Here is a 24,171-nt window from a genome sequence, read left to right as displayed (position 1 = left end):
CCCCCATTTCTCTCAACTCCCACGTCTACTTATGCTACGTATTTGAGACTGGGTCTTTGTGTACGTTGTGGCCTATCAGATTCCTTGAAGTTTACAGAAGTAAATTTCCGATTTGGTGGTTTCTTGGATTAAAGTTTTCATGTTCATATTAAATGGAACCTTACAGTTGCCTGTAATTTAGTTATTAACGTATATGAACCAACTAAGCCAAGCAATTTATGCAGAAGTACGAGCCACGATAATGAGTTTATGCAGAAGTATGCCAAACACAAGACATCTCACCCAGAGATAGAGTTTAAGGCTTTAATACTAAAGAATACACCCTTTAATTTGATTATGCAGAGGATCGAATTCTGCAGAGTAGTCTAAAGCTTTACATCAGGTCCGGCGAGAAGTGCAAGAAAATGGGAAAGAAAGAGAAGAAGAAGATTAGTGTGGGAAAACCAGGGAGTGGAATAGAAAGGAAAGAAGCGGTAGTTTTTACTTTCTCTAAATTTTGGATCGAAATTTTAAAGTTAAATGTATGTTTACGTGGCATATTGAACGTCATTGGATATATCTAGGAATGTAAACGAGCCGAGCTTGAGCGAGCTTCCCTTGTTTAAGCTTGGCTCATTTAAATTTTACTCGAGCTCGAGCTCGAGTCGAGCTCAATGGCGAGCCAACAAAATCGAGCTCGAGTTAATAATAAGTCGAGCCGAGCCAGCTCGCGAGCTGGCTCTTATATTTAATGTTTTTGTTTTTTTTTAAAAAAAAAAATTAACTTCAAGTACTCTTAAACGGCTTAAGAAGTTAGTTTACATATGAGTATTTGCTTAACCTAGCTAGTCGAGTATGGAGCCTGAGTCAATACAGCAAGGCATTTGGTTTCAAAGAGAGAGGACATGCATCCTTTTATAGATAAGCAAACTTGGAGATTAATGTTTTCATAACAATGTGGGATAAGTTAACAAGTTGCATTTAGACTGCATTGGGACAACGCTCCCTACAAAAAACTATTTTTTCAACGTCTCTCTCTCAATCCCCTCACCAGTCACAGCGCATCTTCCACCTGAACTCTCATTTTCCACTCTCTCACTCTCGCTCATCAAACAGGTAGTGATAGTGTTTGGGTTTGTATGATTCTTCAATAGTTTATGCCTTTTGCAATCTCCCTCAATAGTTTCTGCTTGATTCTTTTTCCTTTCGTTTGGGTCTGCTCTAATTAAATCGAGGTATTTTTAATGATTGCTCTCTCTCTCTGATCACGAAGGGTTTAGAATTTTTCATTCTCTAACGTTTAAATATAAATGCAATTTTAAAATTTTAATAATTATGAGATTTATAATTAATTATGTATTACTTAGTTTATATATATATATATATATACCCACACACGAGCTTAGTCGAGTCGAGCCAAACTTGCTTCGTTTAATATTCGAGCTGGAATTTGTGTTAATGAAGTGTTTCATTTAATATTCGAGTCGAGCAAAAGCCGAGCTTGCTCGCGAGACGCTTCGCTCACTTAACAACCCTAGATATATTGCACGAACCAGATTTTTAAAATTGTTGACGGACAATTTCTTTAGCATTTTGCCGGGGGCAGTTTTTCTATTTACAAACAAACAAAAAGTGCTCACTTAAGCTAAACGGTGTGTTTTGAAAAGACGAAAAAAAAACCAAAGAACTGCATCGTCTTCAACCTTGGTCTCTCTTCAGCTTTTGTAATTTTTTTAACCTAATTACAGAAACCCTTTGATCAGTGACAACAAAAGCAGATCACGATGGAGGGTGGGCAAATTTGCCCATGATGAGTTGCTGAGTATGAGCATTAACTTGGGCATAGGTAAAATTTATTCTAGGAGTTAGAGAAATTTTTGGGAGTTGAGGGGGGGGGGCATTTGACCCCCTCAACCCCCCTCCCTCCGCCCCTGAGTCCGCCTGTGAGGATTGAGGAGGCCAAGCCGAGCGTGATACTGTGATACTGTGGAGAGAGTTTCAGATATGAGAGAGAGGGCTGAATGGCTGATACGGGCATTCGGCGATGCCTGGGTTAGGGTTTTTTTGACATTTTTTTTTCAAAAAAAAGGTTGTGGCGGGTCCGAAATTTAACCGGGTCTTAAACGAGTAACCCGACTAAGATCCGAACACATGACCCGATTATTATCCGAACCCGATAACGCCAAACTCAAAACCTGAGCCGTTCTTTCATATTACAGAACAACACTTGGGGCGTTGTTCCATAGTACAGAACAACACTTGGTGGGAAACAAGAGCATCTCTGTTTCTGTTTTTCCGATTTCATTCATTCGGTCGGGGTGTATCTTTTCTTTATATATTCTTTCTTAATCGAAAGAGAGAGCTCTAATCCTTTTTTATTTTTTGTTGTTGTAAAGACTTGGACTTTGATAGCGTCACAGAAAGCCACAGCAAATCCCAGAAAGCAAAAAAGGGGCAAAGTCTTCGTAAATACCGCCATTGTGAAAAAGGTTAGCTTCCCTCATTTTTCTCTCCGTTCATGCTACCTTTTTCTTTGGTAGTATAAATTCGTGCTTTCTTCTTTGACGTTGTGGCAAACATTCTTTGATTCTATGAGAAGAAAGACGAACTGGGTCTTAGTTGGTTGCTATAACTAGTGCTTCTGGTGCTCTAGTTTTTTTAAGCTGTGGTTTGAGAAATTTTTGATAGTGGGTTGTTGTTATTTTATTTTATTTTTTTTGTAACAATAGTGGGTTGTTGTTTGGTTCCATCAGAGTTTGGATTTTTGTAGAAGGAAGATAAAAGAGCGAAAATGAAGTACGTATTGGTCACGGGAGGCGTAGTTAGCGGTCTAGGCAAAGGGGTCACTGCTAGCAGTATTGGACTCCTCCTTAAAGCCTGTCGACTGCGTGTTACTTCCATTAAGATTGGTATTTTGCTCTCTCTCTGTCTTGGTTTTTCAGGTGCATTTTTGGATTTTTTTTTTTAAATAGAATTTTTGATATCTTGTATTTTTCTTTGTTTTTACCTTTTTTTTTTTCTTTTTTTTTTTTAATTCTTGTTACTACTAAAGTCATTAATGAATGGATTGGCTGGGCAATCATCTTGAGCATTTGCAATCTCATTCATAGTTTCTGTTGCCAGATATCTAAATTGGTAATTTTGTAATGCAAATGGAAAAATTTTCACACGAAAATGGTATCATTTTTCATCAATTAGGTGTTGGTCAAATATGAAACACGTGACGTTATAGGTTCAGTTTAATTTCTTACTGTGCAAGAAAAGGTACGATTCCGTTTGTTAATGTTTCTTAGAGTGTTTTTTGTTAAAAAAGAATTCTACGTGACATAAAGGTAGAAACAGTTATGAGTGTATTGTGTTTTGAGTTGTTTGTTAATGTTTTTGTTTTGAAAAGAGAAAACAAAAGGGAGAAAAGGGAGAAGGAAAAAAAATTTATCAAACAAAGCCCTGTTTACCATTAAGAACCAATGCCTTCATTAGCGTGTTAGAGTCATGGTGCATATTTTTAAAATACCATCTTGGATGCCAAATTATTGAGAAAGAAGGTATTTAAGTCAAGCATGTAATAAGCACCATCTCTTTTATTTGTCATTAAAAGTGTCCTTATCCTGTGTTGGTCCAAACCTAAGTGGTGTTTGGTAGGGATGGCTTGGATAGGTTCAAACCATAATTTGTATTGTTCTTCTTATGATTTTAATTTGTTCCATACATGCAGATCCTTACCTGAACACAGATGCGGGGACAATGTCTCCTTTTGAGCACGGGGAGGTATTTGTCCTAGACGATGGCGGTGAGGTAAATTGACTTCATGGATTGTTTTTTCTGTTTGTCTATTTTCCACATAAGGTGAAGAAAGCATTTGTGTAAGAAATGTCAGCTTTCCGGATAGAATAATTACTGCAAGCTGAAGATGGTTCTGACACTACTTTTAACCACACTTTCACTGATTTGTAACTTTGGGTTATCTGTGTTCTTATCTCATATCCTTTAAACCACTTATGTATATATATATTCAATTACTATGTTTTGTCTTTAGAGGGTGGTACGATCTATTATTGTTATGGAAACAAAGAATGACTTGCTTTTTCCTTTGAAGGTGGACCTTGACCTTGGAAATTATGAACGTTTTCTTGACATTAAGTTAACCCGTGACAACAATATTACAACTGGTAAAATATATCAGGTATACTAAATTTATACTTCTGTTTGTAGTCATGTCTACCAACTTGAGTTTGTCTGAAATACCATAGACTTATTGCTGTCCTTAATTCTTTGTTTTGATATTTAACAGTCCGTTATTGACAAGGAGAGAAGAGGCGATTACCTTGGAAAGACTGTCCAGGTCTTTTCATTATTCAACTTTTTTCCTTGTCTAATAAAGCTTTTCATTATTCTTTATAGTTCATGAATTTTGTTTCTATGTTTGCTTTACTCTAGGTTGTTCCACACATTACAGACGCCATTCAAGAGTGGATAGAGCGTGTAGCAAAAATACCAGTGGATGGACAAGAAGGTCCAGCTGATGTTTGTGTCATTGAATTGGGTGGAACTATAGGTACATTAACATCTTTGATGTGAATCAAGACCAGCTATTCCCTAGTTATATTGTTAAGCTTAAAATAAATGCGTATTATGCAGGAGACATTGAATCGATGCCATTTATTGAGGCGCTTGGCCAATTTTCATACCGTGTGGGTAAGAAAAATGAATGCACCATGTTATTTTAGAGATTCTTGTAAGTAATTTTTGTCTTTTTTGAATTTATGTGAACTGGTGTTAACCAAGCGTTTCTTGTATTAGGCTCTGGTAATTTCTGCTTAATTCACGTCAGCCTCGTCCCTGTTCTTAATGTTGTTGGTGAGCAGGTATTCAACGCTGCATTTATTTTTGTGGTGCATACTAGTTTTATATTTCATGAATATGGATAGCACTGAAGCATTGCCTTATACATCTTGTTGTTTGGTATGATAAAAAATAGGATGGCTTTAATTAGTAGTGTGCTCAATTTTTCAATAGAAAACAAAGCCTACCCAGCATAGTGTTCGGGGACTTAGAGGACTGGGGTTGACGCCAAATATTCTAGCCTGTCGTAGTACAAAAGTATCTTTCTTTCCCTTTCTCTATTTCTCTTTCATGAACTTCATGCAACAGCAGTAGTCTCAAGTTTATAATTTTGTCCTTGACAGGCACTTGACGAGAATGTTAAGAGAAAACTTGCCCAATTTTGCCACATTCCAGTATGATCACTTACATACCAATATGCATGTTTGTGTGTCTGTCTCTGACTGTGTGATGTTTTCCTTTGCCTTTCTCTAAACCATTAGTTATGATTTCTAAGCAGAGATGACTTATTTACAGGAGGAAAACATTGTTACTCTCTATGATGTCCCAAACATATGGCACGTTCCTTTGCTATTAAAAGTAAGTATTATTGTTATCAATTTTGAAACTGTTTATGTTCATACTCGTTTCTCAGAAAGGATTGAAAATGTTTTGTTTGTCTCTCTCTCCCCCACCATCACAAATAGGATCAGAAGGCACATGAAGCAATCCTGAAAGGGCTGAACCTTCTAGGGTTTGTTTTACTAACTCACTCTCTCTCTTTTTATTTTCCTGTTTAATCTATTTCTTGCTTCTTTTGCCACATCTGCTCTCTCTCCTTTATAGGGTTCCACTGTGTCAACAATGTTTATGCTACTTCAAGAGGCATTTGTTTTCCAGCGGCCCACTAACATTTCCATAATTTGCAGTGTTGCTAGGAAGCCTGAGTTAAAGGAATGGACTGCAAGGACAAAAATTTTTGACACATTGCATGATCCTGTAGGTTAAAGGCATTTTCATACATATGTTGATACCCATTTATTTGAATAATCCGAAGAATAATGCTCGGAATGCCGTTGGTATTGCAGGTTAGAATTGCTATGGTTGGAAAATACACAGGCCTTTCAGATTCTTACCTCTCTGTTTTAAAGGTAAGTTGCTTTACTGTTCGAGGCTATGTAAATCCTATTTCCATTAATCATCAAGACATTTTTTATTTGCATGCAAATTGCTTCTTTTAGTACACTGGTGAACTTCTCTTACATTTAGATGCTGTCGTCTTAGTTCTGCTTATAGCCTAATTGATGTAGAGCAATTGTATTTGCATTTACTACAACTTGGATTAAGTACTAATGCAGTTTGAAATAACAAATTGTTAGTGTGCATCTGTGTGCGCCACAGCACATATGCATGTGTGTTTGTGCAAATTTTCCTTTTGTGGTGTGACCCATATTTTCCTTCTTTTCTATTTAATACTTGTTTCTGTTAAGGGTAGAATCACTTGTCTCCCAAGGAGTTTGTAATTGTTGGTAATAGGACACATGATTTTGATTTTCGGAAGTTGCTGAAGAAAAAAGATTAAATTTTTCTTTAAGTTATCCTTTTCACCTTGTATGGTTATCCTCTTGTTATCATGCTTTGTACCTTTGGACTGTTGCGCATGTCTTTCCGATGTCGATTAGCTATGTGATTTTCTTGTTCGTTTTTCCCTTTCTAGTTAGGTGATCCTATTGTATACTCCCAGTGTACTTTGGGGCGCTTTACGCTTTTAATAAGACTGGTTATTACTTATAAAAAAAAAATGGTTGTGTTGAATATTTCAACTTGGATACATACACCATTTCAGTGAATGATGTATGCAATTCACTATCATCATGGCAGCTGCAATATTGTGAATATAAAATTGTGTGGACCAATTAGCCACTGAACGTTATTTTGAAATAGCCCACTTGGTCCTTATTTCAGATCTGTTTGTTTTTGTATAGGTTTTCTTATCCTCCCCACTCCAGGTGGAGGAGAGGTTTTTGTATGGGTTTTCTTTATCCTCCCCACTTCGGGTGGAGAAGAGGATTTTGTTTGGTTTTTTTTTTTTTTTTTTTTTTTTTTTAATCCTCCCCAATTATAATTTGACAACTTTATCCTTCAATTTACACCTATAAATAAGGTGATGGTGTAAGTGGGTGTGTCTAGGCATTTGCTATCCTTTCAAAATGAGGAACTTGGGGTTAGATCGGGGAGGCTCCTATTCTCCACTTGAAGGTGGGAAAGATGCACATACATACACACACGTGTTAGTTCTTCGATTGCAAGGGTTAAAGACAAATCTATTCTATATACATTTTCTTGTGCTATAGAAAAGTCATGCATAATTTTTTGTACATATAAAGCAATTATTACATGTTTCATATGTTGCATGCTTTTAACGTAGTGGTTGATGAGATCTTACTATCTAGCTTCTTGTGTCAGGCTCTTTTGCATGCTTCTGTCGCTTGCCACCGGAAGCTTATTGTAGAATGGATTGCGGCAAGTGACCTTGAAGACAGTACTGCTAAAGAGGTGGATACCATTTTTTTCTTGCCTTAATAATATTTATTTAGGATAGATTGCACATCCCTCCCTTGAGGTTTAATGAAATAACAGAGACATCTTCCTTATTTTTAATTGACAGTCCACTCATTATATTTTTATGTAAGGTTAGCACTTTCCCTGTTCTGTTAATTGTCACTGATGGAAGTTAAAGGCCACATCATCAAATATGCCTTTTGTTTCGAAATAGCCTTTAAACAATTAAGAACATTTATGTACAAAGAAAAAGGGAGAAAAAAATAGAAAAGGCTGACTATGCTTGTGCGTGAAGTCCACTGGTCTCACCACTGTGCTTTACATGCAGAACACAAATCTAAGGCCATTCCTTGTTTTTCTTCTCAAGATCCCTCTATTTTTTTTTTTTTTTTAAGTAATCGAGATATCATTAAAAGCGTAAAGTACAATACATGTGCATAGGAAGTATACAAGAGAAACACATGGTTAGAAGGAGAAAAAAGAGCAGGGAAAGATCCCCCTCTATATTTAGATTTCAACAACCAAAGGAGAAAAAAAAAAAAGAAAAAAAAAAGAAGGAAACTAATGAAAGAGCTTCTGCCACATCCATTCTCCCATTATATTTTTCTTTATTTTTTCCTCTAATACAACCCCCTCCTCTGCATGTCTGTTTTCATTTCATTTCCCCAATTTTTTCTGTTATTTTCCTCATCTTCGTTCTTATTCTTTTTATCCATTAAGCATATAAATTTTGCATATGGATAGCTTAAAGACATCTATTTTAGTGAGATGAAGGATTTGTTGCTGTGACCAGCACAGTGGTTCTCTAGTGAAGGGTGTTGATAGTAGGTGGGATTTGTAGCAAAATAAGTGGTAGCCTGTGTGGTTATTTGTGTTTTTTGTTGGGTAATGGATTAATCAAAGATAGGGAATAAAGGTTGGTTGAGTGACAATGACACATTGATCTGGCTTTCTGGTTGTTGGGAAGTGTCGTATAGTCGTATTAATAATGGAGGTCATGGGATGCATCTAATTTGACATATCTTTGCTAGAGCTTTATCCTCCCTCTTGGTTTTTTCTTTGGAAATGTTGAAAATCCTTCAAGATGAAGATTTGCACTCTCGGAATCTCTCACCATGTTCTCCAAAATGTTGTCAAAGAGAGAGAAAAAGATGCTATTAGTCAATATAGGGGTAACAAATTAACATAACATTTGTGAGAATTGCTATAAACCACATTTTATCCCACAATTATTCCACAATGTTGATGTGACACTCTCAACCAATCCATGGAATTTTTTTAACAAGAACTAATCAAGTGTTGGTTGGGACTGCCTGTAAGCATTATGAAATAATTGTGGGATAAAAATGTAGTTTTAGCATTACTCAACATTTGTTGTTAATGTCTTTCGTCTCATAACCCTAACAAGTAAGGCCAGTGCTATCTAAGAAACAAGAAGGGATGTCTTTTTCATTTTGTGATATCTGAAGGGAAGGTTGTGTGATTTACTCATTTATTTATTATGTGTTAATCAAAAATTGACTTCTATCTTCTGCTGCTTGCAGGCCCCTGATGTTTATAAAGCAGCATGGGATCTTTTAAAGGTGAGTCTTCTTCAAGGATTGATTGCCTTAAAATTATATTATGTTTTCTTAATGACTGTTGGTTGCACTTTATTTAATGTGCAGTTATTTTTCCCATTGATCTTCTAAAAAGTCTTCCATTGCAGGGTGTTGATGGTGTACTTGTTCCAGGAGGATTCGGTGATAGAGGAGTGCAAGGGAAAATTCTTGCAGCAAAATATGCTCGAGAGAAAAAAGTTCCATTCCTAGGGATTTGCCTGGGGATGCAAATTGCTGTTATTGAGTTTGCACGATCTGTTCTTGGTTTGCATGACGCTAACAGCACAGAGTTTGATCCTGAAACTACAAATCCTTGTGTAATATTTATGCCAGAGGTATTTATTCTTTGCACACTTCTTAATGAAGCTGATGTCAAATAGCAATGTTCAATCTGGTTAACCTAGTCTCTGTTCTATATATTAGGGTTCAAAAACTCATATGGGTGGTACTATGCGGCTGGGATCAAGGAGGACTTACTTCAATGTTACCGATTGCATATCTGCAAAGCTGTAAGGACTTAGTACCAACTTAAGCTTACATATACCACCATTCACCCTCCACGACTTCGTTGGGGGTATACTACAGTGATGATTAATATGTTTTGTACTGTACAATTTATCTCCATGTAGGAACTTATAGTGACACCTTGTGAGATGAATGTCATGATTATATTTAATGGATACTCATCAGACATCTCAACTCAGCTAACTTGGCCATATGATTTGAATTTATGTTTAGGTATGGCAATGTAAGTTTTGTTGATGAGCGACATCGGCATAGATATGAGGTGATGTGCCCATAGTCCTACATAATCCATGCATGCATACCACTGTTTTTTATGGAAAAATGATACAGTGTGTACCATCTTGACTAATTAGTCACTGAAAATTATTTCTGTTTTACAGGTCAATCCAAATATGATATCAAAACTTGAAAATGTTGGTCTGTCCTTTGTTGGCAGAGATGAAACTGGTCAGCGCATGGAGGTAAGTATTTGTAGCAGGATAGGTCATAATGTATACGATGAACATTAAGTTTATGGGGTTGAAACAAATGCAAGATTCATCAGTTCTTTAACTTTATCAATTGTTTGGTTTCTGGTAATTTTGAGCAGTTTATTGGTGTAATGAATGCAGATTGTTGAGTTGCCGAGTCATCCATACTTTGTTGGTGTTCAGTTCCATCCCGAGTTTAAGTCAAGACCTGGAAAACCTTCTGCACTATTCTTAGGTACTTCTAAAACCCAATTGTTGATTTCAATGGCACCTTGGAATCAATTGCTGATGCATCGCAAGAACTACAACTTATCAAATTATTTGATGTTACATTGGTGACTGATAATAAAGGTCAAGCCTTTACTTGTATGTTAATGATGCGTTGATCCATATATTATTTTTAACATTCACCATTAAAAGGAAGTCATTCTAAATAGTATGTATGCAGACATTGTAACTTTTAGGGCCATGGTTTGATACAGATCCTAATTTTTTAATCTGTCACTTTGAAAGGTACTTTTTATTTCTCAGTATTTGTTTATCAGGCAAGCATCCTAACCTCATTTCCTTCTAGGTTCAATAATTTTAGCAGAGTCCATTTGAAAGTGTTCCACTAACAATTGTAGTATCTTCAGTAATTTTTTTGTATATGTTTGTATGCCATGTATATATTTTGCATGATGACTTATTGGATGAAGTTTTTAAGGCAACAGATGGATAGAAGTAATTAGGAAAAACTACACTAACTACCCTCAATTTACCATGAAATTTACAATGTCTCCCCAATCTTTCAATTTGGTTAATGTACCCTACTACTGATCTACTACCATTGAGGTTGCATTGTCTCTCTTCCTCCTCCAATATGACAAAAATACCTTGCATAAAAATACAGAAAAAAGGACCATTCTGAATAAAACTAAAAACACAAAAAGAAAAAAAATTATAATAGACCAAAGTGATGCCTTTTAGTTTTTTGAAGGTTTGTCTTTATTTACTTTTTCCTTTTTTCTATGTTGGGAATGTTTTTTTTTTTATATTATGCAAGGTATCTTTTTTCATTTTGGATCATGGAAGAGGTGGATATTGCAACCCAATGGTAGATCAGTAGGATACATTAATCAAATTAAAAGATTTGGGGTATTACAAATTGCGTGAAAGATTGAGGGCGATAAGTGTAGTTTTCTCAAGTAATTACCTCCTTGATTTTTTTTTTTTTTTTCCTCGAATTCAATAAGGTAGTCGTGATTTAGAGCAGGCTTCTTTAGAACACGACTATATGGGTAATCTATTCTCAGTTTGAGTGATTGTTGTAGTGATATTTCTTGTTATTTATTATAGTGACCTTATCGATATCGTGGAAGGTTGCTTTGTGCGAACTGTTGGCATGTCTCTGTTCATGTATGTCTGTTTAGGGGCACAAGAAAGTGTTCCTTGCGAACGATCAGTGCAACTATAATTATTATCAAGTAATAGAAGCATATACTCTCTTATGTGTCAGTAACTATCGTGTCTGTTCGCTATAGAAGTAGAAGTGTGCCTTATTCCTGAATACTTAGAATTCTAACAGCTTTACCTCATGAATTTGCATCTATTTTGGCGGGCTGATGTTATTTCTTGGTCATGTTTGCAGGACTTATAGCAGCAGCATGTGGGCGCTTAGAGACTGTCCTACATGACAATGGCCATGTAAGGAAGCCCTTGACTAGTGCGATGAGTAATGGACACTCGATGATGGAAATCCACCAAAATGGAGGCGCAATTAAGTCATCCAATGGATCAGTAAATGGTGTGTATAGCAATGGTAATGGCGTTCACTTGGAAGAAAGTTGGTGATTTTCTTGTGGCAGTTTCTTCTGCAAGTGCTATGGTTTTCTTGAAAGGCGTTTTGGTAGCCGTCGGTTTTGTCTGTACAGCAGTTGAGTATGGGTAGATGTTTTAGCTTCTTCAGGATAAAGATGGTGGTTTTTTAGTTTTTTGAATGACGGTGGTGAAGCTGGAAATTACTTTTTGTTGGACTGAGTTTCCTATTTTTGCTAGGACTCAACTTTGTTGGCCTTGGAAAAGAGAGATATATTGACCAGTTTCTAATAATATTAGAGCAGATTGTTTATTGTTTTCTGGAAAAACTAATATATACCTTCTCTATCATTAAAAATCACATGGGTTGTGTTTAAATGCAAGAGTATTATTAGCTCCTCATTTATATGATCGCCTGGCATAGAGGATAGAGCTCCTTCTGCAACTTTAACCTTGTTAGTACACTTTTTCAGTTGTATTACTGCTGACTGGCAGATTGGCCCTCTTGCAGATATGCACTCCATCTTGCCTCAATTCAAAACCTGGTCAACTACAAGGGCCAGCTGCATAGCAAATGCAAGAGCACATTTTGTTTGTAAAATGGGCCGCTTTCCATCAATAATTTGGAAGCATTCCCAATACATTGTACCCTGTTTTCTCTTTTAGATTAGATTAGCAGCAAAGATCCCCCACCCTCCCCCAGCCCTTCCCTTTGTGTTGCTCAAAAGAGATGAAGGTTTGAATTTTCAGTTTTGGCATTGTGACAAATAAGTACTTTTGTCATATTTTTCATCTTGGTTTAATGAAAGATTGATTTGTCAGTTATGTTCTCCATATCAAACCAATAAGAAATGTATATATATATATATATATATGTCACCCAAAAAAGAGGGGCAATTGGGAGTGGTGACCAGAGTAATGCTACAAATTTTTCTTGTGTCACTCTTGTGTTTCTACAAGAATGATATGACTCTTAAAATCACCATTGAGCTTATAATTGCTTATAATTGAATTTTGATCAAATTGTAATTTTAAAAGTCGCATCATTCTTGGTGCGATACAAGAGTGACATAAGAAGGACTTTTACAATTATTCGTGGTGATTATCACCATCCTATGCACCTTGCACCTCCAATGAAAGCTAAGCTATAGGGATAAGTGGGATGGCTCCATCCCAACAAAACAAAAGGAATCGTGGGGTGGTTACATCATCGCTCATCTCTGAATGGATGTTAATCCACCTTTATAGAGGTGGGCAAGGGAGGAGCCACTCTCACCACCCCTCTCACCACTGCATAAAGGGTTATGGAGCGGTGATTCACTCCACACAATTGTCTTCACCCTTTCCTTTTTTTTTTTTTTTTTTCTTTTATATTTTTGGTGGGCAAGTGAGGAAAAAAATTGGCACATTTTCCTATGTGGTATGGTGAGACGTGGATATGAATACGCATGACATGTTTTTATTGGTCTGACATAGGAATATGACAATGGCAAGACTTTCTATTTTATTGTAAAAATTACAAACTTAGGCCTTTACTTGTCAGAGGGGCAAATCTCTCAAGATTTTTGGAGACAATTTTTCTTATTTTATTGTTAGAAAGAAGATATTTACTCACCCGTGCAAGTTGCAAGGAAGTATAACAGTATGATTAAGAGTTTAAGAGGAAGGGAACAAGGAAAGGGTAACGGAGGGAATTGGCACTGAATGGAATAAATGGGGTCATTTCTTTTCTTTTGTTTAGATGTTTAACAGTTTAAGATAAAGAAAGGAATATAAAGGAGACATATATAATATGATTCAACTATTATGTCTGTTTTTTAATTTGTGTTTTTGTTATCTTTTTGGCATGAATTTAATTTAGGGTCTGTTTGAGATTGCGATTTCAATAAATGCGATTTTAAAAACCTCAGTTATGAGAACTATTTCAAATATTGCATCCATATACTCTACATTCAAACATTTGGTCTAAGGGGAATTGAATGGAATAATCTGCTTGCACATAAACCCTCTTTCAGATTTTATTGCTAGAATACAAATTATCCAAAGAGATTGGTCTTCTCATTATGGCTTCTCAAACACAACATTAAGTTGTAGGTACATGTCTACTTTTTCGGTAAGTGAAATAAATTCATTGATAAGAGGAGAACCTAAGTATAGAGGAAGTAAGCGATTGAATATATAGTCAATTAATCAACAAAAGAATGAAAAGAAACATTGTCAAACGTGTTAGACCACTCATGCAACATGAATAATGATCCAAAATAACTTTCATGGCAATCCAACATGCCACCCCTCAGAAAGGAGGCTTAAGACACCCCTTAATATTTTTAAAATAAATAATATTAATGAGACATATGAAATACGTTGTAGTTGCATGTTTATTGATTTAACGTGGTACTCTATTAAATTATTGGACAGAACATTAATAAAAGGACCAACTATGATTATCAGATGTTCCATAAGTACCATTTACCATACTTTTAAAACCAAGAGGTCCATTTGTTTTTGCATTAAGTTAAACAACATGTAACTATAAAGAATTTAACCCCTAGCTAGCTAGTAGTACTTGTGGGGGGGTGGTTTTTGCCTTTTTGGAAGAGCTTAATTGAGGGATTCAACCACATTAATTGTCAACTAAGCTGGAAGAATTGTGTCTAAAAAATGCACGTTATCAAATCAAAGTAAAAAAAAAAAAAAAAAAACTCTTAAAACTTACTAAAGCTCATAAAACGTACTTCACAACTATCTAAATTAAACATCTACTTGCCCTTTTGTTGTGTTGATTGGCAGGTGATACGTCTCAAGTTTGGTGGATTCATCTTCACCCGGCCCTACGCCTTAACCACACAATGAGTGATGCTATTGGGCTGGTTCAGTTCATGATGGCTATGGCCGAGATGGCGCATGGTGTGCGTGCTCCATCTATCCAACCCTTGTGGCAAAGGCACCTACTCAATGCGAGAGACCCAACAAGCGTGACGTGCACACATCGAGAGTATGACGAAGTGGCCAACACTAAGGGCACCTTCCTCTCACTTGACGACTTTGCTCACCGCTCCTCCTCCTTCGGCCCTATTGAGGTGTCTACCCTCCGTAGATTCATGCCACGTCACCTGAGCCAATGCTCCACATTCGAGATAATCACCGCCTGCCTTTGGCGTTGTCGTACCATAGCGCTCCAACATGATCGTGATGAGGAGGTGAGCCTGAAGGCAACAAATTGAACCCTCCGTTACCGACTGGTTACTATGGTAATGTTTTCGTGTACCCCGCGGCGGTAACAACCTCTGGGAAGCTCTGTGAGAATCCATTAGATTACGCTATAGAATTGGTGAAGAAGGCGAAAAACGAGGTGACAGAGGAGTACATGCGATAATGTGCTGATATGTTGGTGAACAGAGGTCGACCCCACTTCACTATGGTGCGATCTTTCGTATATAGTGTCAGATGTGACACGTGCCCGGTTCAGAGAGGTGGACTTTGGGTGGGGCATGGCAACTTATGGTGGACCAGCAAAAAGTGGGGCGGGAGCGGTAAGCTTAAGCTTTTACGTACCTTATAAGAACAGCAAGGGAGAGGATGGGATTGTAGTCCCAATTTCCTTGCCTGCTCCAGCCATGGAAAGATTCATCAAGGAGTTGGATTGCTTGTTGACTGACAAGCCAATAATTAGTGGCCTGAAAAAATCAAAACTTCGAAGCCAATACGACTCAAATGTGTTGAAGAGTGGATGTAATACAGGCATTATATATATGTGTGGTGTGCTTTTTCTAACCTTTCTTGCAGTCTTATGATGAAGACTTCGATTTTCTGGTCAACAATATGTGAATCTTGCTAGGAACAAGGTATTTGCCTCAAAGTTGAAGAACCTCCAAAAGTCGATGAATGTTGTCAATCCTAGCAAAAAAATAAATAAAATTCAGCCTTTCTTCTACCTTTTTGGGCCAATCACTTCTTGAGGGGTAGCTGTGTAAAAGCACAGTTCTTGCATTGAAGCTTACTTCTTATAAGCTAAGTTGACATATAAAACCGTCTTCTACGTGAGAATACTAAATAACATTTCTCTTCGAGTTGTCAAAAAGAAGAGTACATGCAGTCATTAGCTAATCTAGTGGCGGGTGATTAAGGGCCGGCCCGACCTCATTGATTGTGGGTCTGTTGTACGTACCTTATGTTGGATATCACACGTACAGGTTGTTTAGAGGTGTACTTTGGGTGAGGCATGGCGGCTAATGGTGGGCCAGCCAGCCAAGGGCGTGCCCCTAGCTTCCCCAGAGTGGCAAGCTTTTATATTCCTGTGAAGGACAACTGCAGAGAGGATGGTATAATGGTGCCAGTTTGTTTGCCACCGACAAACCTTGGAAAGATAAAGATTCATCAAGCCAGTTCGTGGCCGGCAAACTTCTAAAATTTGAACCCAATTTACCCACTTCGGTTATAAATTAAGAGGGACTCAAAATTTGCTGATGAGAGAATGGAATTAGGGGAGGGGGGAATTCAAGTTGGACTTGTGTCAGAAGAATGTTTATAAGACTATATGGGTTAATTCTAACCCAATCAATTTAATTAAATACGTCAAATCTTTTATCCTTAATCCTCAAATTTCATTTTAGATTCATGTTTGGTTTGTCGATCATGTCCAAAATTACATGTCATTAATGTATGGCACATGTCGGGTTCATGTTGTGTTGAAAATATGGATATTAAAGTATATAAGTCAATCATAATCCAATCCATTTAATTAAACAGGCTAGTCTTCTCAACACTAATTCTATAATTTTGTATTGAATTCATATCAAATTCACGAGTCATGTCAAAAATTATCAACTCTAAATGAAAAGTATACACACTAGCGGGTGTTTCTGATGAGGCCTTACCAACAGTATTATGTAAGAGAATTTGGCTGATCATAAGTCAAAGGAGCTAACAAACATGAAACAACAACAACTATTAAATAAGAAAATATGTAGATCAGAAATTAATCACTGAAAGTAACGTAACACGCAGCTTCTAACAATCGTGAATGACTCAATTAATACTCTAACAATGATAGGACGGCAATCTTCACGACAGGCGGCAGTGGGTACGTAGCTGACTCCCACAAAACCTTCTATAACCATGTGATAAGATTTGTGTGGACGACGATATTTATCTAAATCTTTGGTTTGCAATTAAAAAACAGAGAATATATGTAGAAAGTGACATTTGAAAATAATTTTATTTAATTTCAAACAATATATATATTGTCGCGATCACAGCTGATTGCCAACCATATTGATTCCTATTTTAAATTATAGTTTAAGTTATATGCTTTCTTCCTCATCTCTCTCTGTAAATACCACTTCGAAAATCTATCATAATGCACACTACCACAACCAAATTAACTTCCCTTTCTTCCTAATTTGATCAGACATCCCATTCTCTAGGCATGGCAGGAGCAACAACTAGCTCTCTAGTATTCTCAGTGCGAAGGTGCAAACCGGAGCTGGTTGCTCCGGCTAAGCCAACACCCCATGAATTCAAACAACTCTCTGATATTGACGACCAAGAGGGCTTTCAATTTCATGCCCCAATGATACAAATCTACAAATATAATCCCTCAATGCATGGGAAAGACCCTGTCAAAGTCATTAGAGAGGCACTTGCGCAAACGCTAGTGTTTTACTACCCCTTTGCCGGCAGGCTCAGGGAAGGGCCTGGCCGGAAGCTTGTAGTAGAGTGTACTGGCGAGGGTGTTATATTTATCGAGGCCGATGCTGCTGTTACTCTTCAGCAGTTTGGTGATGCTCATCTTCAACTCCCATTCCCTGTATGGAGGACCTCCTTTTTCATGTTCCCGGCTCCGGAGAGGGATCCTTTTTTGAAAAACGGAATTCTTAATTTTATTAAACACTTAATTATATTTTTAAAAGTTACGTATTCAAATTACACACTTTAAAATTATTATTTTTTAATCGCATTTTTTGATATTGTAAACCTTATTTTTACCTATAAATAGGACATGTGTCTCACTAATTAAAAATAATAATAATGGGATGGCCGAAGACTCCATCTTCGCCAAAGGAGTGGCCGGCCACCCAATTTTTGCCCTAAGGGTGGTCGAACCACCCCAAAGGCCAAATAAAATAAAAAATAAAAAAATTGTAGGGTTTGCCTTCCACCACCCCTACGGGCAAAAAAATAAAATAAAATAAAATTTGTAAGGTTTGCCTTGGGGGTGGCCGAGGGCTCAAGGGGTCGCTTCGGCCACCCCATACCGGCTGGCCACCCTAAGAGCCAAATTAAAAATAATAAAAAATAAAATAAAATTGTAAGGTTTGCCTTGGTCGGCCACCCTTTATGGCCAAGATGAGGTGGTCAGCAATTCCATTATTTTTTTATTATTGTAAATAATTTTTTTTTTATTTTAATTAGTAGACACATGTCTCATTTATAGCCATAAACTTGATACTTTTATAAATTCTAGCCGAATAATCTCTCGTTCATTTTTGACTAGAAAGGATTTAGATTTTTTTTTTTAACCTTTAAATTTTTTTTTTTTGACATATCCATAAAAATAGGAAGAGTTTTGAATTAGTGACTTCGCTTATGATACGTGGTTCATAACGATTGAACTGTTTTTTAATCTATCGAGTCTTGTTATCGGCCCGTGACATTTGAACAAAGTAAAGTTCCGAAGAACAATGGCCACCAAGACGCTGATGGTGCGTCCGTACGTCTTTGGAGCCTCGTCACGCGCCGCCAGCAGTATTTTCCTCCGACAAGCTCAGCAAACAAAACCCTTTGTCACTGCGGTGCGATTGGGGAGTAGAACGCGCGCCACGTGCAGCAAACTCCGAGTTCGTAATGATGGTAGTGAGAATATTAGTATTGGAGAAGGTTATGGGTATGGAAGATCATCCGGATTCGGGTTTGGTCCGGTGGGTGGTCGGAGGTTCAGCACGCGAGCCACGCACGTGAACGATGCTGGGTCCATTGACTCGCCACTCATGCAGTCCATGGAGAATAAGGTAAGCATAAGCAACGGCTATCCCTAGAAAGTTTATATATTCGATTATGGGTATTGTGGTTTTATTGTTTTTGTTTCCGGAAATGAACTAGAAAGAAGAAATAACAAGCTCTGCTCGATTTTGCTTTGGTGGTTGAAGTATTTGGGGCTTAATAGGATGGAATTATGTTCTGTTTTCTTGGGTTATCAATATTTAAGATTTAGAATTAGATTCGTTTTCTTGTCCTCCATGTCTGTGTTCAATCAAAACACAGAGCTTTCTTTTTTTTTTTTTTGAAATGGGTTAAATTGGTCTTGAAGTTCAATATAAATGATTATCGGGCTCTTTTTAAGAATGGGTAGTGGCGAGCAATTGACCAACATTTGTTGGTGAAGGGGGGTAAAAGAGCCAATGGTGTTAGAATGAGCAATATGTAAAAGATTTACTGAAGAGAAGACGTTGTCTCTATAGAATAGAGAACAACAAGAAATGTCTCTATAAGTCTCTTTATCCTGATCAAGCAAATACTCCAGTCTGAACATGTTAACTATCACCAAGAACAGACAATCTCGTTTGAAGGTTATCACAATGAAATGAATCACTTATTTGGTCTCTTCTTCTCTAGTTGGCATTCCTTTCCATATCATCGCAGCTGGTATATCATTTTCCAAAATGATCTGGAAAGTTTCCTATTGCAATTTGCAAGCTTCTCACAAGCACGCAAGCCTATTGTTCAAAGTTAAGGCCTGTTGTCTTGCCTAGAAGAAACAATAATGATGTTGGAATGGCATCTCCGTTTAGGCTATGGATATCCATCTGAATCGAATTTCTGGTATAAAAACTGTTAGCATTATACTTCATCTCATTGAATGCTGCCATCATGATTTATTGTGGAGGTCAGTGGGAAAGCAATAGCAGGATGCAGAAAAAAATATTGCACTCATCTGCTGGGGGAGGGGGAATTGTTCAAAGTTAAGGCCTGTTGTCTTGCTTAGAAAAAACAATAATGATGCTGGAATGGCATCTCCGTTTAGGCTATGGATATCCATCTGAATTGAATTTCTGGAATAAAAAACTGCTAACATTATACTTCATCTCATTGAATGCTGCCATCATGATTTATTGTGGAGGTCAGAGGGGAAGCAATAGCAGGATGCAGAAAAAAATATTGCACTCATCTGCTGGGGGAGGGGGAATGGGTAGTGCGCATGTCTGTGAGAGCAAATGAAGGGGGAAAAAGTGATGTCACTGTCCACGGTTGAAGATCAGAGAGCAAAGAGGAGGATGCAGAAATTACATTCACACCATCAAGAGTTGGCGATGTGGATGGTTATGTTATTTATGTATCCATTGATGTTGAAGGGTGTTACAAATATTACAACATTTGAACTTGCTGTAGTAAGTCACAGAAAAAAATGGAAAGTGCAATGTTGAGTACTGAATGTGCCATTTTTTCGTGTTGTGAGAAATCCTTACATGGACTACTCATCTGCAGGAAAAAGAAATCATAAAAAGAAATGAGAAAGAAAGAAGGGAAGAAAACAATGATGAAAGAGAATTTATGGCAATCTGGTCCATAGTTTTAGATATTCCAATGTCACATTGCGAAATTCAGATTACTTGTCTTCTTTTAAGTTAGAGACCCTATTATAGCCTGTAATATCTGTTTCTAGTTCAATCTGGAGTTGATTCTGCTTGTCCATCTTCATTCAAAAGCTATTAATTTTTCCTCTAATATGTTGCAATTTGCCTCGACAGATCAAGGAACATCTCAATGCAGATTCAGTCACTGTAAAAGATGCTTATGGCGATGGTCGGCATGTCAGGTAAGCTCATGTTCTTGCTGGCTTATGTTTATATGACAAGAAGAAATTAAATGCATGATGCATCATGAACCATCTTCATTCGTTGCTTTTATTCTTTTATCAATCAAGTGATATATCACTTCTAATATATTTAGTGATGGAATCACTGGGTAGTATGATTAGTGGCAGTTCCCAATATTCATTGTTGTATGTATGATGTTATACTAATGTAGTTGCTTATCCAAACTAATCTGTTATTAATGACAACATCCAACTTTCCAGGTGTTTTAGTGATGCTATTCAGCTAGCACTGCAGTGTTTCTATAGTGTCATGATAATTTTCTTCTAAAAAAGAATTTGAATGAATTGTTGTAGAGGCCATCACCCGGGTGTTGAGACGCGTGAAGAAAGAGTTTCAAAGTACCATTGTACTTCTGAAAATGATTCTTCATGAATATATATTATAATGCTGCAAGAGCAGCATACACGATAGTCTTCTGGGAGACTTTCCACTCCAGAGCATTCGTAGAAGCCTTGTGTTTCCATATTGATGCAAACTCTTGAAAATGATTGACCCTTTCAGCATTTCTCTGATACACTTTCTATTGTCCAAATGCACTTGAGAAAATGATAATGTATTAACTATCAGTTGGTTAAAATGAAGCCATGCAGGTTTATATATATATTTTTCAGTTCAGTGAAAGGCTTACTCATTTGTTAGTTCTGGTGGCATCATTTTACCCTGATGTTTATAATTCCTGAGTGATAGTTTAGGGTCACCTTTTGCTTGTAAGGGATTTTTTTGTTGAAGTTGTGAAGCCATATCCCCATGTCACCTTTTCACGGCTACATATTTTTCTCCCCAGTTAAGTCTGAATTCATGTGCATAATGCACCTTATGCTTGCTTTAACTTTTTCTTTTTAAACGTCAGGAATCTTCTGTATGTAAGTTCTGATATCCCTTTCTGTGACCATCACACCATTTGGATCACATATGGCATGTTTAGTGCTCTGTGCTCATCATCTAATGTATTTGCATTTTAGGTCTGGCTTGAAAGCTGACATATTTAAATGTAGTTGCTAGACTGATTTAATCTGCCCTGCACTTGCAGCATTGATGTTATCGCTTCAGCCTTTGAGGGACAGTCTGCTGTTAACAGGCAGAGGATGGTGTACAAAGCCATCTGGGAGGAGCTTCAGAGCACTGTGCATGCAGTTGACCAAATGACTACAAAAACTCCCACCGAAGCAGCAGCTGGAAAATGATGAAAGCCTTACAATAAAGCCTAGTTGGAGGCTAGACTCCCCTTCAATGGATTTCCCAGTAGTATGTCTTCAGTGTTGCCTGTTGGAGTCACCATCTTCATCTGCACTCCATTTATCTGAATAGCTTGTAGTTGACAGGATTCTTTGTTGTATTAATTGTTAGTCTCCCTGAATGGGGTGGTGAACTGGTGATTCACCCTATATTTTGTTTTTTGGGATTTTGCTTTCTTTTTTTTTGGGTTTAATCCTGTGTCAATTTGTCATTGGACTTGCACAATTGCGAAAGATTTCTTGAGAGAATATTTTGAGGGATTTGACTTTGAAGCCTTAAAATCCAGTCATACTCCAATAGAGCCGAAAGGGAAAAAAAGGTTTCCAATGATGATGTGAATTTCAATAACTCTATTTGCATCGTTTACAGTACCAGTGAAAAGTAAAAACCGATACGTATCTTTGTGAAAAAAATGAGAAAAATTATCTTTCTTTGTTTTCGTAAATAATGTGCTTTCCTACAGAAAGAGTAGAGAGACAAGACGTTTGACTTTATGTAGATTATTAAAATAAAAAACTACATGAATTAATTGGAAAAAAAAAAAAAAACAACTCTTTTAAAAGGGGACCTACGGCTAAAGTTTTGAGGACAAAGTTTTCCTATTAACTCGAATTTTGAAATTTTACCTAAATTTTAATGCATTCAAGCATCAATTTCCTCCCAATTGAGTTTTTTTAAAAAAACACAAATCAATCCAGTCTACCAAATTGTGCAGTCATATATATATGTGTGTGTGTTCATCATTTCATGTATTTCCACATTTTTTCCTTGACGGTATGCATATACACATGTATGATGTCTAAAATGTTTTAACGGGCAAGAAAATACTTGGGTATTACTGCTTTTATTATAATTTTCTTACAAATTGACTAAGCATAAATAATTAAGTATTGTCAGACATTAACTAAATAAATTGACAAATCAAATTTTTTGCTTAATCATTTCACCAATTATGAACTGTCACATCAATTTGTAATAAAAACTATAGTACCCCTAACAACACTCTAATAATGTCAGCCTTAAATGACTTCAATTAATATATTTGTTGACATGGTTTTAGTTAGACTACCGTTTCTGCTTTACTTGTAGACGAATTAATACTCTCGCTTTCCTTTTTAGAACAATGACCAGTCATCACCATTGTCATCGTCCTTATATTACAACCACAACTTGGAAATGTTTATGCAGATAGATTTATATGAAGAGTTAAGATCATGCAGATGATACAAACAAGAAATAAAGATGTGCAATTACAGATGTAAGTCACTTTAAACCTTCTGTTCTTCCATAATAGATGAAAACAATATAAGTACATTGCTGGAGTCGCAAATTAGTAAGACAAAGAACATTTGAACTATATTAATTAAGACAATGAAGTTAATAAAAGATGAAACTCATTTGTTGCTTTCCTAGGCAAACAACAGAAGTGTTTTCGTGTTGATGGAACACCAAAAAGATTACCAGAAAACTAAGCTGAAGTGATTTATAACTACCAACACCCTGGCTTCAGTTTGGAATCTTCACCTTTCCATGCACTTGGTGTTTTTCTGAACATATCATGACAAGACCTATGAGGATCACTGTCGGTGTGCTCATTGTGTCGATGTGATGGGCCAGAAGGTGGAATTGGTGCTGCTTTTGGGACGGATGCCAACAATGGGTAATCAAAATTGGCCATTTTTTGAGGATGGTTATTGCTCTTGAGGTCTTTATTGTGGAGGTTTAGATCATGGAATCTGTAGATTGCTCCGTATCCTATATGGGGGGCAAGGAAAATAAGCAGGAGAAGAAATGGCACAAAGTGTTTAGAAGCCATGAGAGAAAGATTTGGTCCCATTATAACTGCTATGACTTATATATACTGCTGTAATATATGTGAGAAGTCAAAGAAAAGATGGGTTGATTTGGTACGTTTGTCAAGGAGGTTGAAAATACAGAAAAAGAAAAAGTTTATAGTTGAAGTTGTATCAAACTATGTCAAAAGTCTTGCACTGTAACGGATGCTGATAGAGAAAAAGGTCAAAAAGAGAGCTGAATTAATGTGGTTTTGTGGGGAGGGTAACAAGAGACAATTTGGAGTATTGATTGAGGCAGAAACGGGTTTGCAAGGCTGCAGGCAGCAAGAGGAGAAAAAACAGTGTTGGGAGAATCTCATTAATAAGTTTGTTACCTTATATTGGATGACATCTCTCTCTCTCTCTCTCTCTCTCAGAGGGGGTGGGGGCTGACTTCTGCCTGCACGAAATAGGGTACCTCTTACCCAATCAGTTTCAGAGTAACTTACCCCTCAGAAAGGTCGGGGTT

The 24,171-nt window shown here is 36.9% G+C and overlaps 2 protein-coding genes and 2 pseudogenes across 6 annotated transcripts; all 4 read left to right on the top strand.

Moving 5' to 3' along the window:
• The first annotated feature begins 1,657 nt into the window (after window positions 1-1,657).
• LOC132179914 (uncharacterized) lies at window positions 1,658-12,589 on the top strand. Of its 5 annotated transcripts, none has more exons than XM_059592720.1 (24): window positions 2,153-2,241; window positions 2,376-2,468; window positions 2,733-2,888; window positions 3,695-3,774; window positions 4,076-4,162; window positions 4,271-4,321; window positions 4,417-4,534; window positions 4,618-4,674; window positions 4,780-4,844; window positions 4,996-5,079; window positions 5,166-5,216; window positions 5,338-5,400; window positions 5,508-5,554; window positions 5,730-5,799; window positions 5,889-5,951; window positions 7,267-7,356; window positions 8,907-8,945; window positions 9,071-9,298; window positions 9,387-9,472; window positions 9,702-9,750; window positions 9,869-9,949; window positions 10,100-10,193; window positions 11,589-11,759; window positions 12,267-12,589. In XM_059592720.1, exons 3-24 carry the CDS (start codon window positions 2,771-2,773, stop codon window positions 12,419-12,421), a joined length of 1,947 nt encoding a protein of 648 aa, XP_059448703.1. In that variant the 5' UTR covers window positions 2,153-2,241; window positions 2,376-2,468; window positions 2,733-2,770; the 3' UTR covers window positions 12,422-12,589. The 5 variants fall into 5 exon arrangements, with proteins under 5 accessions (XP_059448730.1, XP_059448703.1, XP_059448721.1 ...); XM_059592738.1 differs by having other exon boundaries at window positions 2,709-2,888; XM_059592730.1 differs by having other exon boundaries at window positions 2,206-2,291.
• A 1,264-nt stretch (window positions 12,590-13,853) lies between these two features.
• LOC132167537 (benzyl alcohol O-benzoyltransferase-like) lies at window positions 13,854-15,549 on the top strand (annotated as a pseudogene).
• A 1,634-nt stretch (window positions 15,550-17,183) lies between these two features.
• LOC132167530 (benzyl alcohol O-benzoyltransferase-like) lies at window positions 17,184-17,635 on the top strand (annotated as a pseudogene).
• Window positions 17,636-18,386: 751 nt separating this feature from the next.
• LOC132176828 (protein BOLA4, chloroplastic/mitochondrial) lies at window positions 18,387-22,131 on the top strand. The gene is made up of 3 exons (XM_059589351.1): window positions 18,387-18,765; window positions 20,503-20,570; window positions 21,662-22,131. The coding sequence occupies exons 1-3, from the start codon at window positions 18,439-18,441 to the stop codon at window positions 21,813-21,815; spliced, it is 549 nt and encodes a 182-aa protein (XP_059445334.1). The 5' UTR covers window positions 18,387-18,438; the 3' UTR covers window positions 21,816-22,131.
• The last annotated feature ends 2,040 nt before the right edge of the window (window positions 22,132-24,171 follow it).

Source organism: Corylus avellana, chromosome ca1 (genome assembly GCF_901000735.1).
Source record: "Corylus avellana chromosome ca1, CavTom2PMs-1.0".
Lineage (NCBI taxonomy): Eukaryota > Viridiplantae > Streptophyta > Magnoliopsida > Fagales > Betulaceae > Corylus > Corylus avellana.
The sequence above is the reverse complement of the archived record's forward strand: the minus strand, read 5'-3'. Positions and strand labels throughout refer to the sequence as shown.